Genomic DNA, 25,857 nt, shown 5'->3' with positions numbered 1-25,857 from the left:
TGCGATATTTCTTTGTCACTAAGCAATTTCTGCCCAAGGCTATTTCTGCGATGGTCAAAGAAGATCGAATGGAGCGTACCGCTCAAAAAGGACAATAGGACGAGGCAAAACCCCAATAAAGAAAATAATCGGGCGGAATACGACACATAATAACGGGGCAATAAATCCTCGGTCGTTGAAAGACAACAATAATTTGGATTTGTAGAATTATAAAATAGCAGAATTCTAAAGCTTCCTCAACACTAGATATATCCTCCAGGGACGATTCTGGATCGTCAAAAGTCAATTCCTTAGGTATTCCGAGGTTTTTAATAGGTTGGTGTTTCAGTGAATTTCACACAGAAACAACAGGTTGGGATTCTTGAAGATTTTTCTCGTGAAAAAAAAATGAGCCTCAAACTTCTAAACCGCTAGATATAAGTGCATTTCTTAATTGACAAGGCTAACAGAATGATAAGTAATTTTTGTTTCGTTCCGCGAAAAGATAACTAAAATTTAAAGTTTGCTAAGAATGTTTTAAACGAGTAGTAACAAAAAAACTGTCATTTTAAAATTTTCGCAAAGTGACAGTTTTTCTGTTCGAAATGAGCGACATGAAGGGTTCGTTACGTAATTAGCAGCGAAATGCAAGCAAATATATCGGATATAAAAACGATAGAATTTTGAAATTTTTAATTTTTGAAATAAATACAAGACGAGTCAAAAAGGAAGAGTATTCAATCGTCACTGAGAGACCTTGTACTTGTTTTTGTAAAGCATCTGAACAAAATTCACTCACCATCATTGGAGATATCAGCATACTGGACAACATATAGATACTATTATTCTCGACTAAGCCCAATGCACAGAGAATCCTACAAAATTTATTAATTACTATAAATGAATATAAAAGTTTCTTAAGTGGTAATACAGGTATCACCACTTTAAATGGAAACATAGGGATTGTACACGTGAGAAAAGGACCGCATAAGGTTTATTATGTCTGCGACAAAGACCATGGAAGTGGGTTACGAGGCTAACGGTTGAAGTGGGCCGAATCAATTCGACCGACGTCTCCACTTCGATGTTCAGATTAGTATCGATTTCGTTGTCGTCGCGGCGATGGAAATTTTTAAAAATATCAAAGCAAAAAGCAGCAATATAAATAAATAAAGAAGAGAAAAACGATGAATCCATCAATAGAATTCATATTAGCGAAAATTCTGAAACGGTGAGAGATTTGGTAACGCTGAACTGACTCCGCCCACGTCAACCACTAGCCTCGCAACCCACTTCGTTGGTCTTTCTCGGAGACATATCAAAGCTTATGCGATCTTTCTCCCAGTGACATAATCCTTATGTTTCCTTTTGAACTAATGATACCTGTATAATAGGTATGTAAAGTAAATTTTAATACAAAAAAAGATTAAAATAAATAAGTTGAATAAAACCTCATTACGTACGCATTACAGCGTTTTACATTTGCGTCTTTGTTAATCTAGTAATAAGAACATATTCTGTACATTTGAAGCGGATTATTCATTTTTTAAATTTTTGGGAATAACGTTACTTACCAGTGGAGGTTGTCGCGGTAGAATGGCACATACATTCAAAACTTTCACAGACAAAATAACGAAACGAAAATGAACAGAGAAACAATATCATATATAAAATTCTTTGCAAATGTGAGAAATTTTATATTGTGAAACATTTAGATACATAAAGAAGAAAATTAAAGACCACCAAAACTACATTAAAAAAAAAAGAAGAATTTTATTGGTCAAGTGGATGCCAGTATGCCGTTGATAACGGGCGCAAAATAAAATAGAACGATGCCTGCAAAATCGAAGAAAGTGCATTGATTTATGGGAGATTTAATAGTTTATAAGTTTTTAATATAATGGTATTAGAATTAATAAGATAATGACAAACAAACTGACAGCGCCATCTAGGGATGAAGCAGTGTCGAATAAAGTTACCACCACCGCAACTACTAAATAGCCTAGTGTAATATATGTAGAATGGCAGGGATGCGGTCGAGAAGTAGTAAATTCATTAGTTTGTCCTTCTATATTTTGATAATACAGTAACATTTCTAAATCATGGAAAATGTTCATAATATTATTCCGACATATTTTACTTAATAAAAGCCAATGTATAGACTTTTGCGTAGTAAACTTGGAGATCGCTTGGTTACCTATGTTTACAATTAGACAAGAGGTCGACTTCGGACACATAAAAAGAAACTAAACACTAACAAATATTGCATAAAATAATTACCAATGCGGGAAATAAAAAATTTAAAAAGAGGCAAGTTTTTTTATGTACTCACATCAACCTTTTGGGATGATGCCATAACTCAAGCCAAAGAAATTGTAATCCTTCAGCGATTAAAAAGAGGAATTTCGCGGTGTTATGCACAATTAAAATATTCACTTTTCATATATTTTAGTTTATCTCTTATTTTCGTTCTTTCTACGTCCTGAAGACAGTTACAGATTTGTCACTGAAACGTTAATAAGGGTCTCCGCCTGAGCTCTTAGTAAAGGATGGATGTTATTCTCAATTAATTTGATCGAAAATAGTGTGTAATTCCACCGCAACGACAATTTCTATTGCTAGATGAGGCATTATTCCTAGAAATTTTAAGAATAGCTAATAATTTTAGTTTTAAGGCGAAATAGAAATAATTTCGAAATACGTCCATCATCTATTAAAAAAATTATATTCATCAGTCCTCAATGACGTAATATGTTCGCTGCTTTATTTTATTAGGAATATAATGAATCAGTTTATGGCCACCAAACAATATCATAAATAGCATTTTTTTTTATTTGGAAACATCAGCATGATCTGCTGGAGTATTTACGGCAAATAATTTATCAATATTTGTACCTTACTTACGTTGAGATCAATAAGAGCATTATAAAATCAAAAGTCATAGCAGCTTTAGCTTTCACATTTTCCACCACTTGAGCTACAGTTAACCGAGATCTAACTGAAGAGACGAAGAGATTCCAGCCGCTATTTTTACTAAAAAAATAGAGACACTTATTATTATTTGCCTCATTCATTACTAACATACAATTTTAACACCATGTTTAAACCGGCTTACTTGTAATTCATGAGATAATCGTCCTCAATAATTTCCTCATTCTCATTTACCTCTTTACCTTGATAATGGATTGTACAAGGCATAACACTTATTTTAGAGTTCAACTTATTACCAATCCCGTTTTCTTTGAAAATATCCAGTATTGCTTCACATTTGTCCCCACATTCCATGGGGAATATTATTTGATAATGATTGCCATCTTCAGTTTTTGTCCATGTTAAATCGGTTATATCCAGCTCTTTTACTGCGGATCGTATGATCTGCAATGTGACTACATACTATTAGAACATCTTCAGTTAGTTATTCCAACATGACGACCTGCTCCATAGACTGTTGTTCTTTTTTGGCAGGAAAAACAAATTCTCTGCTATCTATAAACCCGAAATTATTTTCGAAGTCCATTATACGATTCTCCGTCTTTCGACAGGAATTTCCCAACACTTCGGGTTTTTCGTCTATGACCACTTTTTTCTTCATTTTCTTTAACAGACATTTTTCTTGTTCCTCTGTGGGAATTGAAATTATTAGGACAACACTCGACATACTGTCTCATAGAGTGGTATGTATATACTGACTTCTTATCTGAACTAGGACCCATGCAAACTGATAAAAGAGTGTTTATTTTCAACGTAAATGAAGTGATTGTCGTGGGACAGAGAAGAAGCATTATGCGATTAAATACTCATAATATTTACCTTAGTTTTCGATAATGTCAATAGAAAACATAAATTTGAATCAAAGTGTAATAATTAATAAAACGTTTTTACAGACAAATTCAAATACATATCATTATATTACGCAAATATTTGTTTTAGAAAGTTGAAAAAGAAAATCAGTGTCTCTTTTCTGAAAACGGATTCTCTTAATTAAAATTAATTTGATCTTAGATTTTAAAAGCCACAAATCATTTTTTCCACTGCTAACTTTAAAAGACACCATTATCGAGTGTATTAGTTTTTATTCCACCTTGAAAATTACAAAAAAATAATTAAAGTAAATTTTCGAAATGTCGATGGTCTACGTCAATACGTTTTAAACGTCTTAAACTAAAATTTTGTCGCACTTTAAAGAGGGTTTAGTTATTGTTTCTGGTTGTATTTACACATTTTTGAATATTATTTCATCACTTTTTTCTGCTGTTAAATACGGATTTGTATATTAACGAGTCCATAGGGTTTAAGCCGGGATTTCGTAGTGACCATAAATATTCACTACGCCGACCAATTCATTGATGTGGAAAATTCATATTTAAAGATTAACTTAGATGTATAGAGTAATGAGCAAGAGCATCATATGATTTAAACCAAAAATATCATCTTAAGGTTAGAAGAATATCCTTCAAAACTAGAGGTAAGTCGTTTTTCAAGAAGCGCAAGCACCGTTCCTCATTCAATTTTGTCTGAAGTCAACTGATTCCACAATCATATCTTTTAGCATCCCATACCACACATTAATTGAAAATGAATGTCCCACATGTTAACTTGAGATACACGAGTGTTGAAATCATTTTATAATAGCGGGTAAAGGGCAACCCAGGCATTCCATTTTTGTCATCATGGGTTTGATTTTTCATACTAAGCTAGAACACTGGCTATAAGGTCAAATAAGATTGTAACATTACCGTTTCTTATTTAATTTGAATACACGAGAATTATCATGAATTTACTGCTCATAATAGCTGTTGCCCAAAAAGTGGGTAGGAACTGATGAGATCGAATCACCAAATCATACTTAAACTCATCCTAGGCATTGTTAAAAGCAATTGGTCAGTTGCTCAGCAAGCGCTCCAACTTACCTTTTAAAATTCATTTAGTGTAATTAACTGACTCGTAACTTGTGAGACTTAATGTTGAAACTAACAACCCTTGGAGGCGAAAAGTCTTTGAATTGATAAGCGACATGAGTGAATTTCATTGCGGTGGCTTACATAATGATGTAACTGCCAAATACAATTATAGACTGTATCACTCCTTGAAATGTCCATGTCGGAGTGGACGTGGGCAACAGTGCAGAGAATCCCAATGAGAAGGTTTGCGACACTACGTTTTTATTAATTAGAAAAGATCAGGTTTCTAAGCACCTTAAGAGAGTCCTATCTCTACTAACTCGATAACAGCCTTTCTTTTTTAAACCCACCATATCCCACAACAAAAGAACTCATCAATGAATGCATCAACAGCCTCGTTTGAACCCTTTTTGTTTCCTTATACAGCGAACTAACAATAAATATAGTATGTTTTGAGAGGAAAATTCCAAGCCAACATACAATTCAACAAAATGTGAAATACAATAATAAAAACAGAAAATTCAAATTTAAGTAAAAATCTTTTATTATTATATTTACCACACTGTGGTAAATTCTTAAATAGCATATTTACATCGACCCTTGTATCCAGACATTAAGGAAGTAACAACGAAATGTAAAAAAATCACAACACTGGGTTTGACATGAACTACATAAATAATAAGAATGGGCTTAAATTACTATACTCATTCAGCATCAGCAAGTATGCCAGACACACACGACATACTACACTTTGTAACTATGTAACTTTATAACAATATATTTCTAAGATTTCATTTTATAAATTTATGTATTGATCAAACGAACTCTTAATAAATCTGTATTTCGTTTTTTTTTGTGATTATCATTTCATTGTTTGTAACAAAAAGTGGAAAAATTAGGACATAAATGAATATGATATTTTTGTAAATTTGGAAATAGACTAAATGATGATGAATGTCACTGTATTGATTACAAACTAGGCATTCCATTATTGCAGAAATGAAATCAGTCCATAAAATTTACTCCGATCCTGTAGAGCGCTTGACTTTGCGTTGCCTGGGGCTTTGCTGCTTGGTGGCTCTGGGAGATTTTTGAATTTTTTCCTTGTCTGTAGCAAAACAAATAAACTAATGTCACACGGTCGAGTAAATGAAATGATATTATGTAATCATCGCATCACATCAGCTGGATTTATAAACAGTTATTCGTGTTCCGAAAATCAGCTAAACACATCCCGAGCTATCATATTTCTCTGTATGCTACCTGTACAACAATGTGGCCTGAAAATTTTTCAAAGTTGTACATCCAAGAAATCGTACCAAAAAAAGGTATTCGTCGATTCTGTGGCAGTTCAAATATCCTAGTACTATACTCAAGGATAGATCTATATGAATACGTTTCATGCATTTAAATATTTTTCTTCTTTTCGGAGATATTTAACTTCAAATTTTGATTATGTATTTCAAATTCCAACAGTCTAGTTACACAACTAAAGCAGGTATGTGTCTTGATTTCATAACTTAATTAACAAATGAGACCAATCACATCATGGGGCAGATTGAATGTTGTGTTCAAATGTATGCTCTTTTCTTGCGAAGTCTTTTTATCGTACAGCAAAATTTAAAAAAAAAACATATATAAAACTCCTTAGGGTTTGCTGTTTGCTACAACTTGTGTCATATTACAAAACTTCGTTTCGCTTGTTCAACAAAATCTCGCGCGTGACATAAAATTACACATTTCCTAAGTGGCAACATAAATAGCTGTTGTTTTCATATATTGTCAAATTAATAATAACAATAGTAATAGATAGACTATAAAAAAGGAGTTTTCCTAATGCTCCTCCTTTGATGTATGATTATTGAAAATAATTATTCACTGTTGGCAAATACCGAGGATAATACTAATTGCGTAACTTATTATAATTAAGTATACTTCCCTTTCTTCTACCTGAAACAAAAAGAGCAAAATGAAAGAAACACCTACTTAAACTGGCCAAAGTCTGAGCAGGCAACCATTCGTAATCCACATTATTCGGATTACTGGTTCCGGTCTCGACAGGAGGAGATGATTTCTTGGATGGTCTCTTTTTACCCACAGAGAGAAGAGTTTGCTGTCCAATAACCAACAGCAGCACAACAGTAGCGGCGAGAAAGACGTACAAAAAGAAGGTTTCCCCATCGAAACCTATTACAAGACAATATTATTCCCAACAAGTCTCTAAAACTGGTCAACACTTTTACCTTCATCTAGTTCGACAATTTGAACGGTTTCGTTAAACACAGCCTCTTGGAAACCATTACCAGAAAGGTCATGATAAACTAAGTTGATGTTTAAGCCAAAGGGTCTACCGGCGAAACCTTCACCTGGGAGGAAGCTGTATTGAAAGGTGGCTTCTTGGTTTGGTTTTACGATGCTATGGTAACCAACGGCAGAGAAATTCTGAGACAAAATTTAAAATTATAGAATCATAAAAGTGGGTTTATGCAGATTTAAACATTCCATTTAACTTAATTTAAAATCATTATTAAATGACATGTATCTTAAATGGTTAGATGTCTGATAAAAGATATTAAATAATTTTTCATAGAATTTATTTAACTGTTATATCAGTGGTCACGAAATTGCTTAACAGAACATAATTATTTATATAATATTAACGATTTAATAAAACTATATACAGATACTACCGTCAGCTCAAGTGGAAGCATAGGGATTGTGCTAGTAGGAGAAAGATTGCATAAGGTTTAATACGTCTCCAACAAAGACCCATGAATATAGCGAAATCGATACTAATCTAAACACCAAAGTGGAGACGTCGACCGGGTTGATTTCGCACAGGTCAGCCGCTAGCCTCGCAACCCATTTCGTGGGTCTTTGACGGAGGCATATTAAACCTTATGCGGCCCTTCTCTCACTTGCACAATCCTTATGTTTGCAGTGGGGCTTGTAATACCTGTATATTAAGTTTAGCTAAATCTTAAATGTTTCCAAAATAGCAACAAAGTGTTAATTTGAATCGCGAACATTCCGCGAAAAGTCAAAATTAATAATGCATAGATCTCCTATAACTGTCTTTAGATTAATGATTTCAATGTTGGTCTTCCGACATGGTAGCACCTGGTTCGATTTCCAATAATTAATTCTATCCAATTCCTTTATTTGAATTTTTTTTTTGTCCTAGGAAAAATAGTATACATATCTCGTTAGTGTGTTAACACACTTGCGTGATTGATGTTCTCATTTGCGTGCGCAATTTTTCACGCTTGTGTAATAAGGTTGTCTTTAATCCCCCGTTAAAAATTAAAAAACTTGGATAGCTTAAAGTTAAACCAGAAATAATACGAAATTGATTTTATTTGGAAATTGAACATTTTATGCAATTATGACCTCTCCCTACATTTCGAAATTTAACTTGCCATATTGAAATAATACTCTGTTAAACGATCTTGTAGACACTTGGTATACTAAATTATTATATAAGCTGTAGTAATAGTTTACCTGGATGAAGTAATTGAAGTCCATGGGATATCTGAATGATGCTTCAATGAAATCCACAATAAAGTCCTGTTCTCCCTTGTTGCGAAAACCAACCAAAAATTCCACTGGAGTGCCAGCAACAAGCTCTAAATTGAATTTAAAAAAAAATAGTTAGTTTTACAAAATAGAGTAGTTTTAAATTAATATTTTATTGTAACATATACATTTTACAGGTGACTAGTGATACAAAGTATACCTTGTGGACCATTATGAACGTTAACTTGCTGAATCTGACGTAACTTATCACAGTGCATTGGAAATAAGAAAATTAATTTTTTAATTAATTTAAATTGGCCACAAAGAACTAATCGATAACTTTCCTTTTTAAAATATGTTCTTTTAGGTCCCTTTACGGAAAATGGATTTATTGGAATTAGCGGTAGATAGAAAAAAACACTTATTCTGATCGACCCAAAGCATCACAAACAGTCTTAGACTATGTTAATTAGGGCATATGAACTTAAATTATTTTTCAATTGAGTTCTCCAACAGCTGCTACATTCAATTTGAAATCGTTTTTGGAATTAATTCAATAATTTTTTTTCAAAGTTTCTTTATTATTTCTTTTGCAATAATTGAGCAAAATCTCGCATGTCGGGATTTTTGTGGGTAACAAATCAGGATTCATCAACTTTTCTTTGTATAGTATAAAGGGTATCGTCACGGAAAAAACTGTATACTTAGTCTTACCTAGCTGAGAGGCTCCTTGGACGTTAGGTTTAGTGAATAACAGAACTGTGTCTGCGTCTGGTGAGGCCTTCGACTGTGATTCTTCTTCATCTTCTTCACTTTCAGTTGCCACTACATCACCTTCTTCAACTTCTCCTTCAACATCTGCTTCTTCTTCATCAATTGGGTCTTCTTCAGCAAAAGCCATCATTTTTGATCTTCCTATTTAGAAAGATGTTTTGCTTATAATTTATAATATTCTCAATACTTATTGCTTACATTATGCAATTTATGTAGGTGGTCTTTTTGTGTGAGCTGCCATAATGAAACTTGTATCTAATATAGTATTGGCAAGTAAGGGTAAGTTTGGGTGTGAAATTCATGGTTCTAAGAGGCCTCTAAAGAGTTAACCTCAACATATGTTACTGAAACTCAATGTAATAATGGAGCAATAACAAGTTAAATGATAGTGCTCGAACACCTTAAAAACAAAATTTAACACTTTCTTTAATGCCACGTAATTTTGGGAACCCTAAAGTTTCAAGTAAGCTAAGGGGGCGGCATAGTAAATTATTTACTTACCATTATCCGCTAAAAACACCACTGCTGGCAAAATCAAAAGAGAAAGTAGGAAGAAATATTTCATTTTAAAGTATTTATATAAAATTGGATTAGAAAAAACCTAAACTAACACCAAAATGTACTACAATAGACTAGTACCGTAACACAACTGCCAAAAACGCCAAATACAATTAATTTTGACGATCAATTAAATGATTTTTAGGCCACTCTGCTTCGACGTGGAAGTTTCCGAACACATGGCAACCCCCACCACTGAATAGAAGTCGACGTAGCATGTATGTGTGGTTGCCAACAAGTGAGTCACGTGTCATGTTATTACACAGCATTCACTTTCTCCATGGAATTAGTATGTAACGATTAATAGAACAACTGAAATAATTCAATAATTTATGTTCGTTAAATGTTTAATTAAATGAAGTTATACATTTTGATTTATCAAAAAAATTTGGAATATATAAATTAATTTTTATGCATATTTGAACACTTTTCCATCGAAATCAATGACTGGATATAACAAACAATTGTCAGCAATGTTTCTGACATTGCATTCAACATTTCGTGTAACAATCTAGAAGCAGATGTAGAATTATATTTTACTGTTTGAGAGCAGCGAAATTGGAGGAAGTGATCGAAACATCTTATACCTCATATGTGAGCCGATTATGTCAGCTCATGACGCACTATGGCGTCAAAGTGACGTCATAAGAGTATTAATATATGACAGCCTTCTATTTAAAAAATATGTACGATCAATTTTAATGAAACGTCGACATTAGTTTGCTACATCCGGTCCTAAACCACTGGTTTAAATGTGTATAAAAATCATCAACTCACAAACAAAGTACCAAGTTAATCGATTATTTTTTAATCAGTCAAAACACAATTTTCAATTAACTGTGTGTTACAATTATCATCTTTTGATTAATCGATTATTATTTTTCTTTTGCCTCCACCCGACATACAATGAGGACCTAAAATATAAAAATACTACCGTATATAACGATGCTTCAGTTCGTACTATTGCACGTTGTCATGATGATGTTAATCTGTCAGTGCGTTTTTCAATGAGCCGAATAATTTTACACAATGCCACGTGTAAGCATTACATGTACCTACCTGTAATTGCTAATTTTCCATTACAGGGCATCCTTGCGTTATTTGCCATTTACTCGTATAGAAGAAGAAAATAAATATTATTGCTTATTATACATATGTTTATTAAAACCATTCGATTTAATTATGTGGAAAACCTCATTGTTAACAATATATTAACATACATCAAAATTGTGTCTATTAACAATAGTAGCAGATAAACATTTTATTTATTACAAATGGACAATAATAAATATAATATCAATAAAACCTAATGCAAATTTCATCATCTTTCCACTTAAATTTCTCTAGACCAACAATTCATTCGTGTTCAGCGTAGGATGATTTGTAAGTCGTATAACTATTTGGGCTCAGTAAAAGTGGGAAATGCAATGGAGTTGATGTTGTGATATCGAAGACAATCTACAATAGACGATGTCGAACAAAACATTATTTGACCATAGCAATATAATAACACGTTAATAATAAATTGAGCTATAAAATAAATAAGAATTTAATATTTTCAGCGCTAACAAGGTTATTAATTTGCCTCTGCTATTTCTAATTATGATATTAAAATCATTTTTCAGTTATGCACCTAAAATGCACTTCCAATAAACTCCAAGCAATGAATCTTGATGTATCAAGAAATTTAAAATAAAAGTATACTAACCTCTATAAACGGGAATATACTCTTCTGCTGTTTGCTATCAAAGTATCTATCGACATCAAAATGTAACTTATAGCGACCAAAGGTGCATCCTCCTGTCTTAAAAAGGTCTGAATAATGACCTTTCGTGTTTGTTACTCCTTCATTGATGTAAGTCCATCTTCCTTCAATTAGTTTATACAGACTTACAAGTAATCCACTTACTGGCTTTCCTGTTGTAGTATCTGTCACTTGAGTTGATATAGGGGGTACCAGTGCATCTTCGTTTATTAGATCCATCTGAAACAATTTGATATCAGCTCTAATATTAGTCTATTCCATCAACAGGGAACCAATTTCGAATCAGAAATATGTGCAAGGGGTCTTGACCGATGTTCTGCGCACGTTTCTGACTCCGTTTAAAAGTTCGGAATCGATTTACTTTTATTGGAACAGACTTATTAATACATAACTGGAAACGTGTTAACAAGTGTTTAAACAATAATATACAATAACAAATAATTGAATTAAAAAGGCAAATTTAAGACCACAACCAAAGTTTAATTTTTTGAAAACCAGTAACAGGCAGTTGGTCGGTTTTGTACCATTAATCATAAGGTATATTAGATAAAACCTTGCAAATTCTTAAAATTTGCTTTTCTAAACCACTTTAGATAAAATATACAAGGTGTTCGAGCCAGTCCTGTTGAATGTGGAAAGCACGATCGACAGAGTTCTGGCACGATAGCCTGATCTACAAAATGAGAAGCCTAGATCTATCAGCAAAAATAAGAAAACTTATCAGCAGCCACCTCACACAAGAGGAAGAAGTGGAAGATGCTCTCTCAGCCTTCCGGAACCTGGAAGCAGGAATTCCATAAGTAACTATTTTACGGCCATACCTATACACGTTGTGCACAAACGATCTTTCTAGAACAGCTGAAGTTGTATTCTATGTGAACAATATGGCGATGTTATACAAATACCACTTTGAGATTATTGAAGAACTTAATGGATACAAGTCATAGAAACTCATTTTAGACGGATTGAAGCTACTAAAAACATTTACCTGCGAACGGCGATAAATATTCCAATGTTTTATAGCAATATACATATACATATATATACAGGGTATTAGTAAATAAGTGAGATATAGATTAGATTTATAGGCACCGAACTCTTCATAGTACACGGAGTTTGTTGGTGAGCAAAAATTCCTCACAGACAGAATGCACGTGCTCGAAAATCGTGTTATCAAGAAGAGTAATTTTCTCTGGGGTTAGACATGAGAATGTCGAATTTGCTGATGGTGTATAAAGATCTTTTTGTATTTGTCTTAATATCTTCATTGATCAAAAAATAAAAGGGTCATAATGTACATAATCTTATTTGATGATTTTTCAAATTAATCAAATTACCTGTGACATATACACTATAGGGGCTTCATTGGCACAACTGCTTGCATCTTCGTCTGTATTAATGCTATCTTCTCGTTCAAGGTCATTATTCATAATTTCCCGTTTTTCATCGGATTTCACCTAAAAACATTGCATATGAAGGATATCTACTACTACTTTACGGGATATTACAGAAAAGTTTAATGACGATTTCCTTTTAATAAATGGCGCAAACCTAATATATCACTGTTGTTTTTACTAAATGTGACTGAAATAATAGGTGACTAATAAAAAAAACTTTGTAACAGGCGATGACCCGTAAATTCAAGGCAATAACTGGGCCATTTATTATTTACCATCAAACTTCTGATATTGACACACCAACCATACCTCTAATATAAAATAAAAACGATTTTAGTAACATCGCTCAAATACATCAATTTAATTTTCGTTTTGTTCACATTTGATCACACACACGCTTTGATTTGAAGATTTTTAATATATTCCACAAGAAATCATAGTCCTGTATAACCAAATTCACCATATATTTTATGTCCAAAATGTAGCAAAATATTCGTAAGAACATAAAGACTTCGTTAATGGAACGTTTACTGTTAAAACTTATATTACAGCTTAAATATTTTTAAAGATTATTCCCGGTGGCTTCTACGGTTTTTGAGACCTATAATTCATATTTGGAATGTACAGAGTGGTCCAAATCCAAATAGCTATTAAAGACTAATTTGGGCTTGATTTTAAAGAAAAAATGACGAATTTCTTGCCTTTAACTTTCATTTAGTTCACATGGCAGCCTGGATAAAATTGTAGCAAAATATTTAACTTGCAAAACAAATGAAATGTCTTTTTTCTATATGAAGAACATGCCTTCATTCCCTAAAAAGTCCCTTATCGTAAGTAGAATTTACTCACTATTAAGCTTCCTGAAAGGTATACTGAGTAAAATCACAACCGACAATGTGTCATAAACTGTTGGACTACTACTCTTAATATCTTCATTGATTGAAAAATAATACAGGGCTTGAAAGTATGAATTTTTAAATTTGAATCCACTCTGAACGAATTATAACACTCATAATCTTATTTTATAGATTTTTCAAACTAATTAAATATTAATTTAAATTACCTGTGACATATAAACTATAGGGGTTTCATTGACATCGCTGCTTCCCTCTTCATCTGCATGAATTCTGTCTTCTCGTTCAGGATCATTATTTATAATTTCTCCTTTCTCATCCGATTTCACCTAAAAATAATTAGTGTGAAAGTCTCGTGGAATCACTTTGCGCGGTGTCGCAGAAAAAGTGTATAGAAAGTTCTGTTTGGGAAAATAGCGCGAATCTAATTTATGATGTCTGTTCATTACTAAATGCCCATGAAATCATTGGTTACCGTTATCAAAAACTTCTCAAAATATGGTAAACCGTACAGGTAAGGCGTTGATTAATCCACTTAATATTTACCATCAAATATCTAACATCTAAACTAAGCATCTAGATTTAACTTAACAAAATAAATTTGCCATTATACACTTATATCCTATTGCGTTACGACTACATTGTAAAAATTTAAACCAATTATTTTAACAGTCCAACATACGTCAAAAAATATGGCACAAAATTGTAAAATTTATTCCTGGTAACTTCTGCAGTTTTTCAGGCGTTAAATGCTCATTTGTAATGCACAGTAGTCGAAATTCGCAGTGATTTAGGATTTCCTCAGATTCTGAAGGAGACACGAAAAACTTATACGTATATCTCCCGGGTTTGAATTTAAAGAAAAAATAATTGGTGAAGACGGAATTCCTCTATAGCTTTTTAGTTCTCACGATATAAAGGGTTATTGACTAATTGGCATTTATAAAGAACTATTATGCTCAATAACCCGATATTAAATGACTATAAAGAAATGATTAATGTTTGCTTTCTTACGGAACTTATTGAATAAAATTAATTGTTTCAAGATGATAATTCTCAATTTTATTAGATGACGCGGTTTTTTAAGGAGAGCCTTTCCTTGGGTAGTGTATTTTTTTGCCACAGGTCAAAGACCTTTGATTGAATCATGATATCTTTCTCAACAAACTTGAGTTTTGTGGATTTAGAAAAATTTCAGAACGCTAACCCTGATCCTACTTATATCATAAGGTTCAGTGTATAGTGTGACGACAATGAGTCCAAGAGAAGGGAGATTGAATCAGGCTTAAGTATGCTTGTTATTGTATGGTAAACTTGGTATCAGTATAATAGTTTAGTACTACTAACTATTTACTAAGACCAATATGACAATGATATGCATGAGGTATAGGTTGGATAAACTATATTTGAATATGGCCTTATAGGTGAACCGAGAGTAAAATTCTGGGAGTTTAAACTGATGATAGGTTAAGGTTCCCATGCCACATTGAAGCGCTGGGAGGAAAGGTTAGAAGAACAAACAGATTTGTCTTAGGAAATTTTTGAAAATCCTGGGGAATGCTTATTTTGCCCTCAATAAATGTTTGAAAATGATGAATGAATAAATTAATTAAACTTGAGGATATTATACCCATTGTACAGGCAATTTATACAAAGCCTCAGAACATTTTTAGTATGATTATTATTATGATCATTAGCATTATAATAAAAAAATGTTAACTACTCAAAGTTGGAGATAAATATTTTGAAAAGGAATTGCTTGTATATTTATATTTGAATGTTTATAAGAACTTTTTAAGTTATTTTTGTTGTAAAATATGATGTTAAAATTATTTGAATCAATTTTGGAAAATTGTTACTATTAATTGTTGTACTAATAATTAGGATATGAAAGTGCAAGTTATTTTGTTCTAACCTATATAATTTTCATTTTACAAACTTCTTAAAAGTAAAAAACTTCCATTTTTACCTCCTATCTCTTATAGTTACTAAGATCCCTATGATTGAGCTCCAAAAATAAGCTCCTGGGATAGAGTATATTCCATTTCTTGAAATTAACAATTCAGATAAATAGTTTATGAGATATAGTGAATAATCCAAACTTTTGTTATCCCTCAGGTTAGTTCTGATTAGCTGACTTACAAAATTACAAAGTTACTTACAAAGTTTACTTACAGTATCATACTTGCACGGGCTATTGTGGACTTGGGCTGCCTTCTGATGCCTTATAGTACAAGTATGCTTCAAGAGGCTTAGTCGATGTGCATGTAGAACTTTCCGACAATAAATACAAAAGGCCTTGGTGGGCTGTCCCTTTACTCCTTTCAACCATCCTGTATATTTTCATTTTTTAAATAAAATAAATTGAAAAATAAATAATTAACAAATTGTCAAATATTATTGAATTTTATAGCCACTTTTCTAGCATTCCCTTTATCAATGTCAAAAATGCATTGAAGTTGATAGGTTAACTTCAAGCAGTGTAATAGTGTATACATACATAATATATACTATATGCAGATTACAGCACTGATCTCCTAAGAAACAATAGATGGATCAATATTCAAAATTCTATTACTACTTATGGATGATAAACTGTTAAATTGGAAAAAACCTACTGAGTGGTTCTTTTGGTGCAATCTAAGATCCAATGATACAAATGATTAGTCCTATAATTCTAGCCTGTTTAAAAAAAAAGGATGTTGGCAAATAAATAGGCTAATTCGTATTTTTGTCAGAAGGTCCTTTCCTATAAATGCTGCAACCATTACTCACCCTTAAAATCAGGCATAAGCTCCCAAGCAGTTCGGTACGTTTGCCTATAATATTTTGAATATTTTCCTTTAACACTAGTGTTATATTGAGTAAATCTTTTCGAATCTGGAATATCAGGCAAAGACATATATGATTGATATTCCCCGTCTTCCTTTATATTTGTATCTATAGATCCTACTTGAATTTTTATTAGGTGAAATGGTACTACATCTTCTGCTTCAACTTCCCCAATCTCCTGATCTTCACACTCAAGACTTTGGGCACATTCCTCCTGAACAATATATTCTGTAACTTTGGGTTCTTCAATATTTTCCATTATCTCTTCATATAATAAATAACTTTAAATAACATTCTATTACATTTCAACGTATGAGGTCCAAATTTTAATTACTCATTCCTACTTTCTATTTCCTACGTTTTACTACTGTTTGTGATGTTTTAACAACCTTTTATAAGTACCTGACATTATCAGCTGATTGAACTTGCGTGAAGTTAGAGCCTAAAGTGCCAACGGATAGGGAATTCCTCCCCCTCCCCACTTCTCTGTTTTCAAGTTGCCAACTTTCGCTGAAAATATTAAATTGAAGATTAATCTAATTTCATGTTGAAACGTTATCACAGTAAAAATAATTTAAAAAAATTATCAAGGGGGATGAAAAACTAGCTTCAGCCCTCAGAGATAAACCCTCATTGCAGAAACATTAAACTTGAGACACATTGAAACTTTGAGCAATGATAAAGGATATTATTTGTCATATGCCGACACGTTCAAAATTACCAAAAAATGTTGAGTGGGTAACAAAAATAATTCCAAGCTTTAGGGATTACTTTAGGTAATATCCTCATTACTCAAAATTTTAAATGAATCACAAGACCAAGTTTTAAGGGTTAATGTTTAAAGAAAGTTATCAGCTATTGGAAACCCTCACACCGAAATTGAAAAACTCCTAATAGAGAGGGGCAGGAGAATAGGTGGGGTCTAGCGCTTTTGGTGCTAACTTCACGTAAGTAATCCTTTTCATTATTCGGTGTTTTATCAATCTCTATAATTTTGTAATATTACAAACTATTTTTCTCGCTTCGGCCTTTTCAGGAATTTTGGAATTAGCGGGGCCGTCTATCCTCTAATTATATACAATGGTTTTTAAGTGCCAGAGAGATGCATTTCTGAAAGAGGTAGGTCAAATTCCTAATTCTCAAATAATTCCTAACTGGCAAGGTGATATCAGTTCGAACGTGATGGAAGTTTACCTTAGAGTCCCGAAACAAATTAAACAATTTGTAACCCCGGACTTCATTTATTCTTACTTATTGGCAACTAAGGCATAGATTAACTTAGCACATTATGAGCATAACTTAAGTAACTTAAAACATGCAGAATACATTGGCCAATTTATGTAATAAATGCACAAACTTAGCATAGCATAATTCAACACGCCACCCAGTCTTCTCTAGTGTTATGCTATGCTGTGCATCTTATGTCAAGCCAATCAATTTCTTCTCCATGGGAAAGTAAAAATATACAACAAACATTACTTATGGGATAGAAAGAAAAACACATAGGTTTATGTAGTCCAAATTGAAAACAACATGAAAGAATATAAACTCAGGATACTAAAAAAAGAATATTAAAGTATTCAATATCCACAAATTAAAGGACCTTAACATCTTCAAAAATCTGACATTTTGCCCCTTGCATGAAATGACAAGAATAGTCAACTCTCTAAGGTTATATTTAATGTTTTTTGAAAGGTTATGATTTTTTAGTGCATCTTTGCCAGAACGATAAAAAATAAATTGTTAATAGGAAACACAAGTAAGTCCTGCATTCTCCCATTTAAGTTTTCATTAAATTAAACTTTTCTTTGTATTTTAATTGGGATAATATACTCTGTGGCACGCATGTAAATTTGGTGATCACGGTGGCCAATGTTGAAGGCTTATAAATTCCCCGACATCTATACTGGTGCCGAAGCGCACCACATAAACCATATTGTGCGGCGCAATTGTAAACGTAAATTTTTCAGTAGGTTAAGAAGAGTATTTTATTAAAAAAACAAATAAGTTGCCCCGTTCAAGAAGTTTGGTAATTTACCGGACCAACCAACTTGCAAAACAATACCTGCCCGCACATTTGTTTTAGACCCGGTAACTTGGTAACGATAGGTTATTGTAACATGCGTATTTTGTTTCGAATATTCATGACCCTTGTGAAGATTTGTAATCCATTTCCACATAAAAAGTAACCTTCATCCATAAAAAGCAGGGTCCTATGCAAAAATTGTCCTTGGCTTTAAGTCTTAGGGCCATAATTCTTGAATTTTTAAAAAATGTTGTAGCTGCAGTAGATTTGATTGTTTAATGTGATGGACGGTGAACAGTGGTATGGTAAATTTTCGGGATATTCTTCGGATACTAGATTGGGGTCCATTTTCAATATTGATTCGTCTTGATTTCGTACGTTTGCTATGTAAACACGACATCCAGCATTGTTTTAGAAAAGACAATCCGATATTTGATAATTAACCCACTTTAAGACCTTAGTATATTCCGAAGCAGCTCAAAGTACTCAAATCTATTATTATTTTTTGACTCTTAAGACACCTCTTTGATATTGAACAATTTATTCCATCTAATTTCGTAAGGCGGAAAAGTACTTTTTGGTCAAAGTGTATATAATATGTATTGGCGATGTTTAAATATGTTACTGATTCATTAAGATTTTTTTTTTATAGTTTGCGTCAAAAGTTATTGCCTGTGAGAAAATACAACAAAAAGGAGATGGAGCAAATACAGATTCTTCAGAACTATTCGAAGTAATTTTAGAAGATACAATACTATTTCCAGAAGGTGGAGGGCAGGTAATTAAATATGAAATCAAAATATCTTATTTTGCTGTTAAGTTGCTTACGTATTTATGTTACACCATCCCAAGAACGAGTGAAGCAGATACAATATCAGCAGTTCAATTTGAATGGCCAAAATATTGTTTAGGCCAAAAGTTGTATCGGCATCTGTGAGGATCGCATTTCCGTTAGTCGCAAAATTGCACATCAAATATCCTGTTTAATGCATTTTAGGGCAGAATCACTTGTGCCCTTGACTAAGAATAAACTCCTATTTTGTTCAAGATTCAAAGTTACTTATTTTCCTAAAGAATATTAAAGTTATAAAACCTTTACTTTTATACGCTTTTATTTCCGTTTGCTTTTTTCTTATCATATGTTAAAAAATGGGTGAACAATTACAAAGTGAACTATTTAAATTGATAGAAAGTAGTTACTCTAAACCAATTTAAACTAAGGGTTATTGTAGGATAAGGGGAGCATCATTAAACACTTTCGAATTATGAAATTTCCTAATTTTCCATAATAGATCGACTCTGTGTTATTACATAAGTATTTTTAATCGTCTATTTAATAACTTAAAAAAAAAACGCATCCTCATCTTAATTAGGACTTAGCGAAACCATCGAAAATTCGTGGGTGATCAATTGCGATTAAGGATACTATAAGATGTACAGAGTCGGTAAAATTGTTAAATTTTTGATGTCAAAAATGAGACAAATTTGAGAAGAATTTTTCTATGTGGTGAAAATGGGATGGATCGATTACCATAAAATGGTTGAAATTAAGGAGTTTCTTAAGCTTTTTAAAAGATAGAAAAAGGAGCACGAAAAAAGCTATCTGAAATGAGAAGAACGAAGGCAAATAGGAAGAAGTACAATAAAATCAAAAAGAAAAACACAGGAAGAGGGAGCAAACACTATTAGAAAAAGAACCAACTAGACGACCAGGCTGCAATTTTGCAGGCAGTAGCTGCTATTTGAAAACAATCATAGTATTACGTCAATAACCGAATAGACAATTAAAATCGTCGAATAGATGCCAAAAACAAATAAATCAAAACTATATCAGAAGAAATAAGGATTTTTCGAGAAGAATTTAGAAAACCAGGCGACCAAATCCAGAAACAGGCCGTCGAGATATATTACATTTTAAAAAAAACACAACAAAAATATCGAATTTAGCTCCAGAAAGTGTGAAAACCTTTCAAAATATTCCAGAGGCCAAACTCGAAGAGTACTACTTATTAACCATTGCGTTGGAGTAGAGGTAACAAATATATCATGCAAGAGCCCATTGAAGAGCAAGATTCAATTACCATCTGAGACACTACAAGAGTTCGTGACAGAAATCGAGCGATTAGTAAGATCAGCATATCCTAAAGCCCCAAAAGAATTTTTTGCGATTTATTAAAATCCGAGTAAATAATTCAGAATTTAGAATTTTTAAACAAGTTGGAAATTCTCGCTGTATTTATAATGGCATATTCTAGCCTTGTGATTATGGTTCACTCAACGAAGTCCCAGTCTTCAAAGTTATTCGAAGAGCCGATAAAGCTATACATATCACCAATCAACCGTTCTTGGAAGGAGAGGAAGTTAAACAAAAAGTTAACTGGGAGCGACGTTTTGATCACATGCAACAACATTCTGGCCAGCATTTGATCACTGCAGTCATTGATAAAGAGTTTAAATATTCTACTGTTAGCTGGTGGTTGGGGGAAGAAGTATCTTACATTGAATTAGGTAAAAATAACTATGAATGCTAAGTTAAACTCACAACACTTTCTAAAATATTTAGTTAATAGAATTGGCAAATTGTGGTTCAGGAAATTATCAAAGTTTCTCTTACAGTTTGCCTTAAACCTTAAAGCCACTGAGATACATTTTTAAGTATTGAAATATATCTAACATTGATACCTATTTATTATTTTTTCAGATACGTCTAAAATTAGCAACGAGGAAATTCGGGAGGCTGAAAATAAAATAAACAGTCTTATTCGGGATGGGAAAAAAGTGTCTGTAGAAATTTATACTGAAGACACGCCCGAGGAGGAATTAAAACAGGTAAAATTGGAGGTGAAAGCACGCTGTAGAGCAGCGGAAACGTCAAAATTTCAAGTTTATTCTAATATCACCTCCCAGGTTCGAGCTAGAGGCCTTCCAGAGGATCACAAAGGTGATATTCGAGTTATCAACATCGAGAATTTGGAGAGAAACATGTGCTGCGGCACTCACGTAACCAATTTAAGCCAGTTACAAGTGGTTAAACTGTTGCACAGTGAGAAAAGCAAAAGAAAAGATAAAACTTTTCTTTATTTCTTGGTAGGCAATAGGGTACTTAACAGGTTGACAGGATGCATTGAAAGAGAACAGAAATTAACTGCACTCCTTAAGTGAGTTCTCTGAGTAGAAAAATAGTGTTGAACTTGCAGATTTAATTTTAGGAGTAACCCTGCACAACACTCGGAACTTGTAGGTAAATTACAAAAATCTGTGAAAATTCTGAACAAGAATGTTCAGGGAGTACTTAAAGATTTGGCCTTTTTGCAGGTATGTACTTATTCGATACGGTCTATAAACCTTAGATTTAAATATTAACAGAATTATGGGAAAGCCGTGTTACTGATAGATTAACAATGAACCATAATAGTGTTTCATAATAGTATGTGAAAAACTCAGAGTATTCAAGTGTATTTCAGGCTGAAAACGAAAATGGACCCATGTTCGTATTAATTTTTTTTTTCTTAAAATCGTCCACTGATTCACCCACTGAATTTTTGGCGAACTGTTATGAAACACTGTATTTTATATATTTTATCATCAAAAGCAAATGTTTTCCCCTGTATAAATAATAGACAATTACTGAATTTGACAAATCGATTATTTTCAAAAATTATTGCGCTCCTTAATCGTATTAATTATTTACATATGAGACAAAGATCCGCTTTCCGTGCATTTTAGCAGTGATTTTTAATTACTTGGAATAACATATATATTGTCCAATTAATTCTAGTTAATAGAAATAATTTTCGCATAAATTGAAAGGTATACATTTCGATTTTGATAGATATGAACTTTGAGATTACATAACTTTTTAACTAACCAAACGTTCAACTATTTTTATAAAAAGAGCGATTTCAAATAGACCCATACGTGAACGTCAAAAATGCGACCGTTTTGTTGAAATTTCCGAAACGTCTAATTTTATGGAGAATAATCTAAGATAACTTTTTTCTAATAACTTTAAAGACAGCGGAACGTTTTCGTTTTTTCTACAACTGACCTGATTGAAAAGAAAATAAGTTTCATATTGAGTGCGTAGAGTAGAAATAAACACTTTGACAAATCTACAGTAGTGAGCTGAATGTTCAAGTTTTTAAAATTTCCACTGAATTGAAATAATGATTTAGCACAAAATAAATTATGCAAATAAAAATATACAGAAAATTATCGAACTCTAGTATTTGATTTTTAAAACTAGTGTTGTTCCCTCGCAACCTTTCTTTATTCTTTGTGATATATTCTTCAACATCCTACATTTCCAATTTAAAGTACTCGCTTTCTACCCAGGTGAACAATTAAAAATCAGACAATTTCTATCTGAAAAAATGTAAGAAATAGCAATCATTGCATAGATGTTTGTCAATAATAGTACTTATTAGGATACAAGTTTCATAAGGCAGCTCATTTTTGCACTGGTCCAAGTTGTAACTTCTCTTTATTTAAAACAAAAATAGGATTAAACTTTAAGACGATTAGCAATGTTCAGAGAATAAAGGTCGTAAGTTTTCATAAAGGACTTATCCAGGGGCCTGATTAATTGTGACTGTTATATTTAGATACACTTGTTATATTTTATTATTATTCCTTTCAAAAATTAGACTATTAAAAATTTCCTTAACAGTACATCACTGTATTCAGTGAACTTAGAAAAATATCCGAAAAGGTTTATTCCAAATTATTTTAAAGTTATATTAACTAGTGAAATGGACAGTTTCAACTAATACTGAATTTTATTCATAACATATTTTAGGCTAAGAATTTGAACGATACACTACCAGTTCCTGCTTTTTTTTCTCTACATAGGAAAGAAGCCGAACCTGATTTTATGAACACGTTTATTCGAGAATTAGGAGACAGAGTGAAAGACATATTCTTGTTCTTGTCCACTGGAGATGAAAAACTGAGTGGGAACATTGTTTTGTATGGTCCTGAAAAAGCTGTAGCCGATCTTGGGCCAAAGTAAAAAAGTCCTATTCAGAGTAAATTATCTTATTTATTATGTTGTTTTTTTTAAATAGAATTTCTGAACTCTTGGAAGGTAAAGGTGCAGGTAAAGGCAACAAGTTCCAAGCCAAAGTTTTGAAGATGGCTAATAGGCCCAAAGCAGAAGAAATAATTAAAGATTATTTTAAGAACTGAAATTATTATATTTGGTTAAAAAATCATAATTTATATTATTAAGAGTATTATATGCAATTAATAAAGCATTAATATTAATGTAGACAATTTTTTTTTCACTGTATTAATCATTCTTACGTTTCCATTTCTTTAGCAGACAAGAGTGACAGATTCTGTCGTTTTTCAAACAATGTACTAATCATTAATACCAAACTGACAATTACAATTTAATGAAAGTCAATGCCCCATTTCATAAACAGTAATAGATACAAATTTGGTTAAACGAAAAAGTATAAAGAAATGACTGAAAAATTAACAATAATTTTGAAGATCTTTTTGGATCATTAGACTACTTCTATGAATGCACAAATTTTCTTTGTACCTATACTGGTAATTCTCATATTGGGCAGTGTATTTTTCCACTATCACAAGGAAATTGAAGTAAAATGAAACAGATTCATTGGATGCAAATTCGGTTTATTACAAAGTACCCATTACATTTTAATTTAAACAGTTTCAAATTTCTGTGGATTATAGAAATGTGAAGCCGTTTACTTAGCTGTTCTGGAAACACTGGACTAGTGACCAATCTGCAATTTTATTTTTTCTTGAAAAATGGGACCTGCAAAAAAATCACGAAGTCAAATATTTGATATAAAATAAAACCAAAACTAATTTCTAACTTAAAATTTTTCGTATCAAACAATCTAACACAGAATACGAAAAAAATTATTTTGGCTATTTTTGAGAATTTCATTCGTGTTTAATATAATGGGCAAGTTCACATTTTTTGTATACCTCTAGAATTTGTAGAAAGTATAAACCAAGTGTAATGCATAATTTGCATTTGAAATCCTTTACCTTAGAATCTATCTTAATCTCCTAGCTTCACGTTCGGACTCCAACAAGGTCAGAATATCTCCTTCTCGCACGGGCCCCTTCACATTCCTAATGATTTGTCGATTTTGTTCTCCAATGAACTCAACTTTGACTTGGGTACATTGTCCCTGGGATCCAGTACGTCCTAAGACTTTAATAACACGGGCCAAAACAACGGGTTTATCCATCTTTTGTAAGTTTTGCAAGAGGCAAGACGATACACGTGCAAAAACAACAAGAAACCTGGCTAAAAGAGGTTATAAGAAAGGAGGGTCCAACTTCAATTTTTCACTTTTAAGGTTAAGGATTTTGGTCTTTGACAGAAGTTCCTGTTGAATCAAAATGGTGTAGTTAGAATAACCGTTTTTCGCATTTGCTCAGGATGTATTAAAAAGAGAAAAAATATATTGTAGTATGTCTCTTTACCGACAGAGGTGTCGTTTTCCTTTCGGCAGATTATTAAATTATCACGATTGAGTTTAACAGAGTCAACAGTTGTGCAACTGCTAGGATTTCAAATTACAGCGAAATGATACGTGATACACCGCAAAAGGCTGTCCATTATGATGTATATATATATATCCCTAACACCCTGTATATTCCCTGCTAAATTACTTATTTATATGTACATTAGATATATTGGTGATTTTTTTTCAATACACGATAAGCACCTTTCATAATCATTCAAATTGGAGGAAAACTGGCATAACATTTCTGATTGGGGAAAGAAAAAATTTAATCCTTTCTTAAATATTTTAATCAAAAAATGCATGAGAGACATAAAAAGCGTTCAAATAGCTTGTAATGAAGCAACATTGAAATAGACTTGTTACAAACCTTTTCGCATGATATACAGCAGTTATATCAGTTTAAAACAAACAAATAGGAAATACGTTCTATATTAAAACAGAAAATACAACGTTTAAAACTTTCAGAAATAAAACCACAAAACGAAAATAAACATACATAAGTTCCTTACCAATGTGAGAAATTTTATATTGGCGAAACCTCTAAATCCTCAACAAAGGAAATTAAAAAAATACCAAAACTATATTAAAAACAGGGATGATCAGGTAATAAAACGGAACAGTATTTGTATTGTTACTAGGACGCAGGATAAAAAAATGCACTTTTTGCTTAACAAAAACCGCTGTGGTGCCTTTAATTTAATTAATGACACTTAGGCACTTATACTTGAACAAGAGGCCAA

General features: G+C 32.4%; 5 protein-coding genes across 7 annotated transcripts in view; 1 reads left to right on the top strand and 4 right to left on the bottom strand.

The window, feature by feature from the left end:
* The window catches only part of LOC136418773 (uncharacterized), a 46,071-nt gene extending 42,397 nt beyond the window's left edge, over positions 1-3,674 (bottom strand). For both annotated transcript variants that reach the window (XM_066404968.1, XM_066404967.1), the window contains exons 1-4: positions 3,413-3,674; positions 3,095-3,354; positions 2,884-3,012; positions 779-854 (exon numbers count right to left, since the gene is read on the bottom strand). In XM_066404968.1, the coding sequence (XP_066261065.1) occupies positions 779-854; positions 2,884-3,012; positions 3,095-3,354; positions 3,413-3,637 (690 nt within the window). In that variant the 5' untranslated portion in view covers positions 3,638-3,674. The remainder of the gene's footprint in view (positions 1-778; positions 855-2,883; positions 3,013-3,094; positions 3,355-3,412) is intronic.
* A 1,726-nt stretch (positions 3,675-5,400) lies between these two features.
* On the bottom strand, positions 5,401-9,908 carry l(1)G0320 (signal sequence receptor subunit 1 l(1)G0320). 2 transcript variants are annotated; one of them, XM_066404975.1, is made up of 6 exons: positions 9,672-9,908; positions 9,111-9,311; positions 8,382-8,506; positions 7,124-7,322; positions 6,861-7,067; positions 5,401-5,983 (listed from the first exon to the last, which is right to left on the bottom strand). In XM_066404975.1, coding segments are annotated over exons 1-6 (798 nt in total). In that variant the 5' UTR covers positions 9,736-9,908; the 3' UTR covers positions 5,401-5,981. The 2 variants fall into 2 exon arrangements, with proteins under 2 accessions (XP_066261072.1, XP_066261071.1); XM_066404974.1 differs by having other exon boundaries at positions 5,401-5,988; positions 6,867-7,067; positions 9,672-9,906.
* A 986-nt stretch (positions 9,909-10,894) lies between these two features.
* On the bottom strand, positions 10,895-17,000 carry LOC136418777 (uncharacterized). The gene is made up of 6 exons (XM_066404973.1): positions 16,520-17,000; positions 15,920-16,077; positions 13,954-14,073; positions 12,831-12,950; positions 11,437-11,712; positions 10,895-11,186 (listed from the first exon to the last, which is right to left on the bottom strand). Exons 1-6 carry the CDS (start codon positions 16,833-16,835, stop codon positions 11,085-11,087), a joined length of 1,092 nt encoding a protein of 363 aa, XP_066261070.1. The 5' UTR covers positions 16,836-17,000; the 3' UTR covers positions 10,895-11,084.
* Positions 17,001-17,597: 597 nt separating this feature from the next.
* LOC136418775 (alanyl-tRNA editing protein Aarsd1) lies at positions 17,598-23,848 on the top strand. Its single transcript, XM_066404970.1, has 8 exons — positions 17,598-17,695; positions 19,255-19,380; positions 20,858-21,110; positions 21,304-21,431; positions 21,510-21,760; positions 21,812-21,917; positions 23,401-23,609; positions 23,669-23,848. The coding sequence occupies exons 1-8, from the start codon at positions 17,657-17,659 to the stop codon at positions 23,787-23,789; spliced, it is 1,233 nt and encodes a 410-aa protein (XP_066261067.1). The 5' UTR covers positions 17,598-17,656; the 3' UTR covers positions 23,790-23,848.
* Positions 23,849-24,228: 380 nt separating this feature from the next.
* RpS28b (Ribosomal protein S28b) lies at positions 24,229-24,900 on the bottom strand. The gene is made up of 2 exons (XM_066404898.1): positions 24,630-24,900; positions 24,229-24,390 (listed from the first exon to the last, which is right to left on the bottom strand). Exon 1 carries the CDS (start codon positions 24,833-24,835, stop codon positions 24,638-24,640), a length of 198 nt encoding a protein of 65 aa, XP_066260995.1. The 5' UTR covers positions 24,836-24,900; the 3' UTR covers positions 24,229-24,390; positions 24,630-24,637.
* Positions 24,901-25,857: the final 957 nt, after the last annotated feature.

This window comes from Euwallacea similis, chromosome 37, assembly GCF_039881205.1.
Source record: "Euwallacea similis isolate ESF13 chromosome 37, ESF131.1, whole genome shotgun sequence".
Taxonomy (NCBI): Eukaryota; Metazoa; Arthropoda; class Insecta; order Coleoptera; family Curculionidae; genus Euwallacea; species Euwallacea similis.
The sequence above is the reverse complement of the archived record's forward strand: the minus strand, read 5'-3'. Positions and strand labels throughout refer to the sequence as shown.

What these genes read in the sequence shown, in the direction of transcription:
- LOC136418777 (XM_066404973.1), bottom strand. Translation starts at nt 16,835, where the DNA reads ATGGAAAATATTGAAGAACCCAAAGTTACAGAATATATTGTTCAGGAG. An exon ending in CTATAGTTTATATGTCACAG is followed by an intron (nt 12,951 to 13,953) that starts GTAATTTAAATT and finishes CAATGTTTTTAG; the next exon opens with GTGAAATCCGATGAAAAACG. An exon ending in CTATAGTGTATATGTCACAG is followed by an intron (nt 11,713 to 12,830) that starts GTAATTTGATTA and finishes AAATTGTTTCAG; the next exon opens with ATGGATCTAATAAACGAAGA.
- LOC136418775 (XM_066404970.1), top strand. Translation starts at nt 17,657, where the DNA reads ATGGTTTTTAAGTGCCAGAGAGATGCATTTCTGAAAGAG. An exon ending in AGTATCTTACATTGAATTAG is followed by an intron (nt 21,111 to 21,303) that starts GTAAAAATAACT and finishes TTATTTTTTCAG; the next exon opens with ATACGTCTAAAATTAGCAAC. An exon ending in AAATTAACTGCACTCCTTAA is followed by an intron (nt 21,761 to 21,811) that starts GTGAGTTCTCTG and finishes ATTTAATTTTAG; the next exon opens with GAGTAACCCTGCACAACACT.
- RpS28b (XM_066404898.1), bottom strand. Translation starts at nt 24,835, where the DNA reads ATGGATAAACCCGTTGTTTTGGCCCGTGTTATTAAAGTCTTAGGACGT.